We start from the raw sequence: 12,014 nt of genomic DNA on the forward strand, positions 1-12,014 counted from the left end.
GGGAAGCAGCTCACCCAGCTCTAACATCAATGGGTACCTAGTGTTAGCTGGGGAAGCAAATGCCTACTGTCCTTGTCTTGTTTAGCAGCGTTGGCGTCATTGTGAAACTTTGGGTCTCATGTCCTCTCTATGAGACCTGGACAGTGCTACAGGTTAGCCTGCACAAGGTTCATCTTTTGTGTGAATATGCATGTACTTTGCTCTTGTATTTGTGTGCATGTGCAAGTGTGTACATTTATGTGTTAGAGATGCAACAATATATCGATATATTGAGTATTGAGTAAGACCATGATACGTATCGATACAAAATTAGGTTATAGTGATACCGTATATCGATGTATCAAGGTGTATGGACATAAGAAATGTACTGTATTTCTAGAAATATAAGCTATTAAGCTAAAATTTAAAAACAAACTACAACTCTATTTGTTGATATTCTTTGCAGGCAAAGCTGAGCAACAAGCACTGAATTTTGCAGTGCATTCGGAAACACTGAGCATCTCTGTGTCATGGAAGACCAGTACCCGGCCAGAGCCGGGCTTCAGCAGTTCAAATTCAAGCAGTGACTGGAGTGGACTAGTAATAAACATTGCTGCTGCTTACACTATGATAAAACTTTTCATAGTGAAATTGTACATGAGCTCACTCTTCATTCAACTATTTACTGTAATCACTCTGTTACCTATCACTCACCCATGAAGAGGACAAGTGACTTTTTTTCTTAGAATCTAGAAGTTGGTTTTACATACTTGTGCAAAGGCATACAAAGCTGCATGGCCACGACATTAGCTATTTGAAATTCAACTTCCCTAAATATACAATAGTAAAAATTTTACATACTTGTGCAAAGGCATATGAAGCTGCATTAGCTATCTGAAATTCAACCTCCCTAAATATACAATAGTAAAAAAAATTGCTTTGTCAGATGCGATCTTCAATTGTTTTTAATGGTTTATAAAATAGAAATGCAGTACTACATTTTAATGGCTAACATTCTCATGAAGGAAATTATTGTACAGGTAGATGTTGGTTTTTATACTTAAATGATTATTTAGCATTTTGGAAAAGAAAAAAAGGGTTTTGTTATTTCCAATCCTTTGTTTATACTCCACTTGTGCGTGATAATCACTGTATCGTGATACAATGGAGACTCTGTGTGCGTCTGTTTGTGTGTGTGTGTGTGTGTGTGTGTGTGTGTGTGTGTGTGTGTGTGTGTGTGTGTGTGTGTGTGTGTGTGTGTGTGTGTGTGTGTGCGTGTGTCTGAGTGTTTGTGTCTGTTTGGTTCAAGTAAAATCCAAGTATTATTGCCGTATTTTAAATCTTATTTGTTAAAATACAATTACATAATTTAGTCCGTGATGAATGTCATATCAACATTATGAATTATTTTAATAAATTTTATATGCATGAAGTTATAACGGTGATGTCATAATAATGACATCATAATGCAAATTTTAATGCAATTTTTTTCAGATTTGTTTAAAAGAAATAATAAATTATTTGGATTTTACTTGTGCCACTCACACATACAGTGTATATATATATATATATATATATATATATCATACAGTACAGTAGTACTGTATATTAGGGATCATGGAGATTTGGGTTTTCCTAGCCAAAAAATTCACCCAAAAACCAGCTTCACAACTCTATCCTGGCACGTGTACGTTGGTAGTATTGGTTGGTATAACCAAGCCCAAAAGTGCCTTCAGTATGATCCTAAATGCTTCCAATAAATAGTTACAAAATTTAGATTCAATGGAATTTTCTACTGACTAACTTGCCTGCCTGCCTGCCTGCAGGCAGGCTGTATGTTATGCTGTATGTTATGTAGATTTAAAATTAATGTTGTCCCACGGTATCCTGAATTTTTGACAATCTTTATTTAGACCATCTTTATGTAAATGTAATCGCTGCTGGAAATTGATGGTTACTCAAAATGGATGCTTACCATAAGGCAGGAAATTTTTATTCAAGAAAATTTGGCAAATTAGTTTAGATTGTAAACTATAAATTCATCAAATGCTCATAAGCACCTTTAAAAGTATGTGTTTAGATCTATAATTCCTTGATTTTTACAGTAATTCACCAAAACTGCTGAAATGTAGATTCATCAAATTTTCTTGTCATATGGTATCTCTTTTCTTAGTCTCTGCTTTATAAATTTTGTTCCTGTTAGCTTGTTAAATCCTGAATCTTCCCCTGATTTAGTATGATGGTCTTATAAAGTCTCATGTGTACACATGTGTACTTGTGGCATTTGTACTGTACAGGTAACTGATGATAACCTTGGTTTGTTAAAACTGTCAGAACAAACTGATTGTACCAGTTGCAGTGTTGTACCATGATAATTCCGTTTTAGAATGAGAAGGCCCTTAACCTTCTAGATGAAAGTGACCTTGGTACGTAAGTTGGTCAGTGTTGTGACTACAGTACTCTCTTTCAGTGTAGCTAGCTAACAATTCCTCAATAGATTTTAGTAACATCAAGAGTTAATACTTCACTATTATTAACTCTTGGTAATATTTTTACTTTTCTTTTGATCAATTTCCGCACATTCTATGTATTTAGTAATACTACGTTCTAACAGCTAGTACATCCAGTTGTATTTTCTAATACAGGGTTAGGGCTGTGATGGATGACCAGACCTCTGTGTATCTCCATGACAGGAGCAGTACTGTGTGGGATTTACCCTGGACACAGTAGGAATGGAGTCCTTGAAGATGGCTGCACCTAAGCAGTTACAAGTTATTGTTGAACTTGATTGTAGAAACTTTCATCTCTCGTCAACTTGGAGTAGTTTTAAAATGTAGAATTGCTGTTTGTCAGCAATTACTGTATGTGTAAACAGCAGCCAAAGTGCATAACTTTTTACAACATAATTATCAAGTTTGGGCTTTTGTCTAGTTGTGCAAATTAAATAAAAACACTAATATGGCTTGAAACAAATTTGTACCACCCCTCAAAACCATGTTATTACTCACCAACTTCATTCAGTGCTTTGTAGTTCGTTGCCAACTAACTGCAGCTGCCAAATTTGGTAGCTGTGGGAAAGACAAGTGACGTGTTGTTGCGTGACACCCGGGAAGAATTAGTCTCGTGCCGAGACCGCTTTTTTTCTTTTGTGTGGGGGCGGAGAAAAAGGCTCCGCCCCCACACAAAAAGAAAAAAAGTGGTCTGGGCACGAGACTAAAGAAGAATCGCTTGTTTCTTCGCGGGAAACAAGCTGTGCAATTAAATACGCATAATTTTGCCACTTGCGTTTCGACTGACCGAGGACTCATTTATGTACTTTTTGTCTGTTCACCTCTCTTTATCACGTGCGCGACCGGCCATGGCATAAGTGATTGTGGTTATCATGTTGGTCGCACACATATTAAGAAGAATTTAGTAGGTTTCAGTTATTTGGGTTAACGCGACGATGAAGTGTACTAGTCTAATCTGTATGCTATGTATACTTCAGCTGGTGAACGGAGCATGCGAGTGTGGAGATGGTACGTTATGACTTGGCAGAGTTTTTGATGTGTTTATTATGTATATAGGTCTCCAGCCCGTCGTTCCTTCAAACGCAACAATAACTCCTCCTAGTAGCCACAATGGCAGCTTTGATAACTGTACCTTTACAGCAGGATTATACCGCTGTGCTAATAGCCATCAACTATTTAACTGCAGTACAGACACTAACCAGTACTATGAGTGGAATACTGTTGCATCAATATTCATTGCAGACTTCACTAACCCACTTCAACAGGTTAAAGTGTTGATGACATACTTTATACCTGATACATCAAGAGTAGTGACACTGCTGTTTACTCAGGCATTTGTGACTGCAAATGGATCTGAAGCTACACCAGTTCCTGTGTATACTTTGACAACTAATGAAGGACAGTACAATTTTACACTTCCAACAACATCACTAATACCTGCTGTCAATAGAGTCATCATGACACTCAGTGCTGGTACCATAGCCATTTACAAGGTCGTCTTCTGTAGTGAACCTGAAGGTTAGTGGTGGGCCCCCTCCTATCCACCAATGTGTGGTGGGTAGGGTGTGTTAATGTGACCCATCATCTTGTGTACACTAGTAATGTGACACCTGTAATGAACTGAACAACCAGCCAGTAGTTGACAATTTGTAATGTAATAGATCATTATAAGTATCACATGGCCCTTGTTGCTTGGCTTCTATTAATTGTTGGTTGTTGCTTTAGGCATATTGCATGTGGTGGGTGTGGAAACACTAGGGTTAGGCTTGTCATAACATCCTCACCACATTTGTGATCTCACTACATTATACATTCTTTGCTCTGTTTGTCACCCACATGTCTTGTTTTTTGTTGTCATAGTATTGCCTACATCATCAGCTGTATTAGTGTCATCAACACAACAGTTAATGTCTCCTGTGTTATCTTCAACACCTGTTATGTCATCATCATTGCAAGGAGACCAGTCAACAAATTTAGCCTTAATGTCATCGGTATCACAATTATTATCAACTGCACAGTCAACCTCACCAATGTCTTCAGAGGTGCAGCCAACAACAGCAGTAGCAACAACTCAATCTACACCATCAATGACACAGCCAACAATGTCAATGTCATCATCATTTCAGTCAACATCGTCATCAGTGGCACAGTCAACATCAACGATGTTTCAGTCTGCAGTATCAACAACATCAACTCCAGACAGCTCAGGTATCAGTTCATGTCATCACATCCATTGTCTCAATAGCTACTTGTAATGTGAATAAATGATATGGTCATGTTTCTGTGTGACACAGATAGGGGACAGCTGTCATTGATCTCCCACTATAGAATTGTTTGTATCTCAACAGACCCAAGTTCAGGTGTTGAGTTAAATGTATTTCCTTTTTAGAAATAAATTCCCTTTCATGAGATAATGGTTGGTTTAGGTGTTGTCTGAGCCAGTTTCCTGCTGTCCTTATGACATCCCTAACTACATTCATGGTAGGGATAGCATCAAGTGTCTAATAAATTATCTTATATACTTAAAGATACTACTTAACTACACCTAAAATACCCACACACTTGTGAGGTGTCAGCAGTTATATATTAAAGTTATGACTTTTTCTGCCTTTCATGTATGTGAGATCATTAAACCACTCGCATCTTAAGCCATTGAATATATGGTGTGTCTGATTTATGTTTTATCTATTAAGAAGAAACCTGCCAGAGTTTGTGAAGTACAGGATTTAACGCTTGCTTGTTTGGCTTCACTATTAGTCGCTAATTTTATCAGTGTCAAATGTTCTACTTGTTGTATAACACACTTGATGTCATTAAATGGATGATGAATACCCTGATAAAGCTCAATACAGTTTGGCACCTTTGCTGTGATCACCTGAAGTTGTACAGCTGATCGATACACATACTGTGGTGTCGGAAATGTTGTTTGGAAATTCCTTTCAAATCTTTTTCTGTCAATGTTTTAGTTAGTCAGCCTTTATGACTGTGGGATTGATTTTTGTAGATGTTATTGTTGTGCCATTTTTATGAAAACTTTGGTGGCCTTAGATCCTGTATTAGGAAGGTGAGAAAGCTTTGAAGTAGGATGCCTAAAGCATAGATGGAGACTACTTGTGTTGTGGTTAATATTGTTATTCCTACTTGTCTGTAACCTAGATAGCATGTTATCACCATGGTTACCTTACAGGTACTATAAATGGGCTATCCCCCACTGAATCAGCTGGTGGTAAGTGAAGCCATGTTGATGTACACTTGTAGTTTTATTGTTGGGTGTAACATAATGTGTTAATGGTTTCCTTTTAGCATCTGGAGATGAGAGTGATGATGGCCTCCCACTTGCTTTACTGGTCGGAGTCGTTGCCATTGCAGTGTTCTTGTTCATGATAGTGTTACTGCTCTCCTTAATACTATGTATTGTGTGTCGTGGAAGATCACACGGCGATAAGTTCACCTTGGAGTCGACCGATGTTGTGGTTGATGGTTACGAGATGTTACCCAATGACCCCAAGACTACCCCTGTACATCATTTTGGCGTTCCTAATGGAACAACTGTTAATGGCAGTGCTGCCAATGGAATGACTAGAAATGATTATGACTACCCTCAGTTGCCAATAGGAATAGAGAACAGTAATCAAAATAGCCATCCATTTTATACCTCACCTGAGCATGTAAAGAGTCCTCGTAAAGGATCATCCTCCACCTTCCCTTCTGCAGTTGACAGGTCTAATTTAGAAGCCTCTCTGTATGAGATGCCCTCAATGCCCTCAACTGCAGCATCTAAAGCTTCCTTCTCCAAAGTTATAGAAAATGGCGAGCCTGTTTACTACATGCTAGACAAGAAGTACTCATTCTATGAAAAATCTAAATCTCTTAATATAGTTGATGAACCACGTAACCTTTGCCCATTCAGTTCAATATATGATGACCCCTTACCATTGAAGAGATCTGAGGCACCAAATTATGTAAAGCCTTCAGATATTAGGGAGATCAAGCTGCTGGGAAATGGACAATTTGGTGAAGTGTATTTAGCAGAAGTGACAGGGTTGCCAGCTAGTATATTTGATGGAGTAGATCCTTCCCAGGGACAGGCATTACATGTAGCTGTGAAGAAGTTACGTGGAGACTCAACAAATTGTACACAGAAAGCTTTTGAGAAGGAGATAAAGTTTATGACCCGCCTGAAGCACAAGCATGTCATCAGGTTGCTAGGCATCTGCACTGACCCTAGTAACCCCTTCATTATGATAGAGTACTGTAGAAATGGTGACCTCAATCAATACCTTAAATCACTGAAGCTGGTAACTGGTACTTTTCCCCCATCTAAAGGACAAGTGACTACTCTAGGACTACTCAGCCAGTGTACACAGATAGCATCTGGTATGGAGTACTTGTCGTCCCTAAATTTCATCCATCGTGACCTAGCTACAAGGAACATCCTTGTTGGTGAATGGAACCAGGTAAAAATAGCTGACTTTGGCATGAGTCAGAATTTATATGACTCAGATTATTATCGTATAAGGGGACATGCCATAGTACCAATCAGATGGATGGCAACCGAGTGTTTCTATGGCAAGTTTTCTGTGAAGAGTGATGTGTGGGCATTTGGTGTTGTAGTGTGGGAAGTATTCACCATGTGTTCTCAGCGTCCCTATGAGGAAATGACTGACCCAGAACTAATACAAGATGCCAAATATGCTGACAAGAGGAAGCTCCTACAGCAGACAGAGTATTGTCCTGACCAGGTCTATCAGGTATTGCTACAGTGTTGGAAGAGTGCACCAAATGAGAGAAGTACATTTACTCAACTTCATGACAGATTTACCAGACTATGTAACGGTAGTACAGCAATATAACACAGTAATATCACTATACAAGTATACATGTGTGTTGTAACTAAGCTAGTTTTTATGTAAAATTGTTCTTTACTGTCACTATTTATTCCTCCATTGGACTCTCCTTCAGGCCTTGATCAGAGGTGTTGCTCTCATCAATTCCAGACCCTGGTACTTGAGCTGGCCCCTCATCTTTCAAACTGGAATGCTCATAATACTGCTTATCTCCAGAATACTCCACATTTCTTTTTATGTCAACATCAGCAGCTTCTGGTTGGTTGATGAATTGGATGTACTCTATTGTCTCCTCCTTGGCAGCTGCCTGGGCAGGTTTGCTGGCTACAAGCCGGACAACTATGACAGCTGCTACAGCAACAAGTAGTAGTATCATTCCCTTCATCTTCAGCAGCTGTGGAACACAACTAAGGCGATCAGCAGAGGGTGAACTCCAGACTAATGCTGGACAACAGGGCTACTAGTTTATATAGGCAAGCAAGGAATGAGAGATATCCCATTGCAGGGACCATTTCAGAGACATTGTTAATAGCAAGATAGGAGATGTGTTGAGTGAATTAAAAGAGTAAGGTGTACTGTGTTGAGTGAATTAAAAGAGCCGCTCGAACAATGCAACAATGGGATGAAACTATACAACACAATCCGAACAAAATAACAAAGAAACATGTGAAACATTACAAGCAGTTTCAGTCTTGTAGTCCTGCTCTGCCACCAGTGTAAGAGGTTTCAATAACCTCATCAATGAACATGCGGCTGTTGTGTACTGTTGTGCCGCCTAGAACAACCCTCACACCTTGGTTGGCTTTGTTGAAACTTGCTACAGCAAATGCTTCTTCATATGTCACTCCACCCACTACAAATACAATGATGTCTTGTGGCCTGTCACGCAGCTGGGCCTCTCCTAGATATGGGTACTGAGTTTCCTTTAGCTTGCCTTTCACCAGTGAGTCCAGTAGTGTAGTGATTAGAGGTGTGTGTCTGGTGAAGACATTCTCAACTCCCTTGAGTCCTTTAAAGAACTTCTTGGTGAATGCCATAGGTGCTGAGTCAAACAGTGGTACATTTCTTTTGGATTGGTTGGAATACTCTAATAATGCAGTCACACACTAAAAAAAGATTTAGAATCACTATAAAATAAATCCATTACTGTTGGTTACCAGAGGAGGCATGACCTTAACACCCACTACAACAAGCCACAAAATAGAGTTTGTGTTTTAGATCTATTAAAAAATATGGTCTCCAATAACTTCTGGTATGAAGTTTTTGAGCTAATTGGTAGTGAAATAATTTACATTCACCACTTTGCACCCAAGCAGGTGAAGTCACACATACTAATGAAATGTGTCAACTTTACTTGCAACAAGTTCTGATGAAAAATACAACTGAGCTTATGAAACTACATCAAATAGTTACCTGTGGGACCACAAACAGTATTCTAATATACAGTCCAGTGTCTTTGTTATGGACTTACATGAGGTCACCTTACAAAAAGGTCACCACCTCCTGTTTAGGTCAGCCAACTTGAAGCCAAGCAAATTTTATTTACAGTGGAATTCCTGTAATAGACCTTTGTGACCAAGAATTTAGACCATGCACCCAACAAAATAAAGAACTGTAAATATGCTACTAACATCAAAGTAATTTTGTTAATTACATAGTTCCTTTTACTACATCAAAGGAATTTTGGGTAAAGTAAGCAGTGCTGTACTACTCTACCACTCTTTAGGGAACACCCTGAATACACAGGATTTCTGTCTTTCAGAGATAACAAGTTGATATACAGTACTATTTCCAAAAACAAGGTGCCCAAGTGTGACCCACAGATCAGACTTTACATGTTTCTCTCTAAAGACTCTAGAGGAAAAATAAACAATTTTCTGAATATCTATATTGAGTACTAGACAGCAGAACAATCAATACAATTGATTAGTGTAGTAGCTACACTGAGGATGTAAACTACAGGAGCTTTAATTTAGAATTTTAGTTTTTTGCCCTAGATACGTGCTCATCACAAGTAAGCAACAAAGTTTCATTCTACAAAAAATATACATACATAATCCATATGTACAGAAATGAAGCAAATATATTAGGTTGGAACAAATGTACAAATACATCCTCTGAAGCTTCGAAACATTGTTACGAATGTCATGTCAACAATTAATGAACACAGTTGGTGGTTATTAGTGTGTACACTGCAGTACAAACTCCTACTCTCTGTTATAGGTATAACCTATAACTACACCAGAAAATGCGTAAATGGCAGCTTCCACAAGGAGTACAATACTTGTGCAACTGGTTTAACTTGTTAGTATCCATGGTAACAAAGCTTTGGTGGGTTAAAGTAACATCTGAATGTTACAAAACCAAACGAAGCTTCAAACCATTTGTCTCAACGTGAAAATATATTCTACATGAACAGACAAATACAATAGAATATGGATATATTGTCAATTTGGATTTTGCTCCGTTGTGTGCTGAAGCAATGTAACATCTGTCAACCAGGCTAAAGGTTAGCTTTCTTATAAACCATTTTTATTGTGTTTACTTTAAGGCCATCACTACAATGAAGCATACTGAAGGCTTGCTAAAACCAAAACACAATGTAGCAATCTATTACAAGCTCAACCTGAAAGTGATTAGATCAAACCAATTTCAATTAGTACATATGCTGAAACTTATTCGTAATAAAACATTCAAATATAACACCAAGAAATGTAATATGACTTCTTTGAAATGCACGTCGTCACTCTTAAAACAGGCAACCATTAACTCTTAAGCACAGGAAGATCAATTGTTTGCAAACCTAGGAATTCTAAGTAAAGTACTCCTTATGCGTGCAGTAAACACTTGGTTGTTTCATTTCAAAGTTTTATTGGTTGCAAAGTTATCAATCACAAAATAGATGCCACTTCAGAAAAGCCTTGTAAGGCGTCTGATGATTACAATAGGTGGACATGCTGGTGGTCATGGTTACAGCTGGAAGTCACCATACGATACACAAATTCTCCGAGTATAACTGTGACACATTTCCACTCACTTTGCTGCCTGATATAAAGTTTACTTCAACAAGTAAATACCTTTAAAGTTTCCACAAATCAATAAAAAAGGTATTTATTCACTAGAAAAATGAAGGGCTAGTATTTGACCTTTTGAACCCTCAATCTTAGCGTTTGCTAATTTCTTGGTACCATGAATAAGTGCACGTTATCAAGGTAAATAATTTTGGGGGTTGGTCATACCTCCTCTAAAATGTGTCTGCAGGCTTACCCTGGCTTCTGCTTCAGACACTCCTTTGGTCCCTAGCAACCTGACCAATTCCTCAATGTCCCTAGCTTGTTTCTCATAGCGCAGAGCAAACAGCATTACCAGACGCAGCCGATCCATCTTCCTCAGGTTTGGAGTGAGTATCATTCCTTGTACATTCTACACAAGAGCTGGAGTCATTAACAACAAAGAAATAAAATGGCTTCTTACCTTAAAGTGAGTTGAACGATCTGATTGAGAGACAATGTCTTGCTCTAGTTCTGAGACTTTCATTACATCTTGCTCGGAGACAATTCGTGATAATTCACTGATCACTGCAACGTGTTTCATCACGGCACCAGACAGCTTTTTGAACTCGGGATAGTTCTCAACAAATGCCTTCATGTCAGCGATGCTCTCAATCTTTTTATGATCTTTTTGCTTGGCCTGAAACTCTTCTGCCAGCACCTTGATATTGGCACCAATTTCTCCAAAGTTGAGGTACATGTTTTCACGGTAGAAGTCATCTTGTTCTGATGACATCACAACTTCATGAAGTTCACGAGATATACCAGGAGCTTTAGACAGATCAACACGGTTATTTTTTACCCCAAGCAGTTCATGTACCATAGCTTGGTACGTCCATTGATTGAGCAATGGAGAAACAGGGTCATCACGACGATCCAGGATCAACAATAATGGTGCCACATCAGAACGTCTGAAAGAGAACAAGTCACCTTCTCTAGCAATACCCCGGGTGATGCTTTCTGCAAGATTATGGGCAGCTTTAGAGGCAGCCGAATAACGAATCAATGGATTCTTCTTAAGGGCCAACAATACTGACAACAGTCCAACTGAGGCGCGGTCAAATACGTCACCTCTCCAAGAACCAGATGAATTCAAAGCTGGTGTGAGGTTGAAAGAAAAGACATGTTGACTTACAGCTATAAAATCACCGTAAAACTCTTTAACATCTTTCACTAACTCATGATCATCTGCCTCTGCCAACTGTTTGACAGCTGATTTAGAAACTACATTAGAGAAATACAAGCTGTAAGCACTGTATTTTGGGTTCCTCAGCTCATCACATAGTAGCTGTATATTCTCACGGGTTGGTCTCAGAAAACAAATGGCGCTTAAGTGCTTCATATTTTCCCTCCCCTTGGTACTGAGCAACTCGCAGAGGTAAACTTCCTTCTGAATGATCTCACTTTGAGAGTAGACCATGCTAACAATGCTGGTAGTCTCTTTATCCATTACCATCACCTTCATTCCCGCCCCACACTCCTCTATCATCTTATTGATATACAGCTTGACCGCTAAACTGACGTTCATCTTGTACCGTGAGTGTTAGAACAGAGAAATGTAAAAAGTTTATCTGTCAGTATTCTATTTAATTTGCACAGGCTTTGGTCCCGTGCGCTTGTAAGGGGGT

General features: G+C 38.7%; 2 protein-coding genes across 2 annotated transcripts; one reads left to right on the forward strand and one right to left on the reverse strand.

Annotated features, from left to right (window-relative positions):
• Positions 1-3,375: 3,375 nt before the first annotated feature.
• LOC136265901 (class II receptor tyrosine kinase-like) lies at positions 3,376-7,420 on the forward strand. Its single transcript, XM_066060844.1, has 5 exons — positions 3,376-3,497; positions 3,546-4,007; positions 4,350-4,697; positions 5,677-5,715; positions 5,793-7,420. Exons 1-5 carry the CDS (start codon positions 3,425-3,427, stop codon positions 7,340-7,342), a joined length of 2,472 nt encoding a protein of 823 aa, XP_065916916.1. The 5' UTR covers positions 3,376-3,424; the 3' UTR covers positions 7,343-7,420.
• Positions 7,421-7,959: 539 nt separating this feature from the next.
• On the reverse strand, positions 7,960-12,013 carry LOC136265904 (vacuolar protein sorting-associated protein 45-like). The gene is made up of 3 exons (XM_066060849.1): positions 10,811-12,013; positions 10,604-10,759; positions 7,960-8,442 (listed from the first exon to the last, which is right to left on the reverse strand). The coding sequence occupies exons 1-3, from the start codon at positions 11,912-11,914 to the stop codon at positions 8,023-8,025; spliced, it is 1,680 nt and encodes a 559-aa protein (XP_065916921.1). The 5' UTR covers positions 11,915-12,013; the 3' UTR covers positions 7,960-8,022.
• Position 12,014: the final 1 nt, after the last annotated feature.

The sequence above is a fragment of the Dysidea avara genome, chromosome 9, assembly GCF_963678975.1.
Source record: "Dysidea avara chromosome 9, odDysAvar1.4, whole genome shotgun sequence".
Taxonomy (NCBI): Eukaryota; Metazoa; Porifera; class Demospongiae; order Dictyoceratida; family Dysideidae; genus Dysidea; species Dysidea avara.

Bases quoted from the DNA above. Each gene is read 5' to 3' on its own strand.
- LOC136265901 (XM_066060844.1), top strand. From the start codon at position 3,425: ATGAAGTGTACTAGTCTAATCTGTATGCTATGTATACTTCAGCTGGTG. The intron at 3,498-3,545 runs GTACGTTATGAC...TTATGTATATAG, and splicing joins AGCATGCGAGTGTGGAGATG to GTCTCCAGCCCGTCGTTCCT. The intron at 4,698-5,676 runs GTATCAGTTCAT...GTTACCTTACAG, and splicing joins ATCAACTCCAGACAGCTCAG to GTACTATAAATGGGCTATCC.
- LOC136265904 (XM_066060849.1), bottom strand. From the start codon at position 11,914: ATGAACGTCAGTTTAGCGGTCAAGCTGTATATCAATAAGATGATAGAG. The intron at 10,760-10,810 runs GTAAGAAGCCAT...GCTCTTGTGTAG, and splicing joins ATCGTTCAACTCACTTTAAG to AATGTACAAGGAATGATACT. The intron at 8,443-10,603 runs GTAAGCCTGCAG...ATCTTTTTTTAG, and splicing joins TGTCTGAAGCAGAAGCCAGG to TGTGTGACTGCATTATTAGA.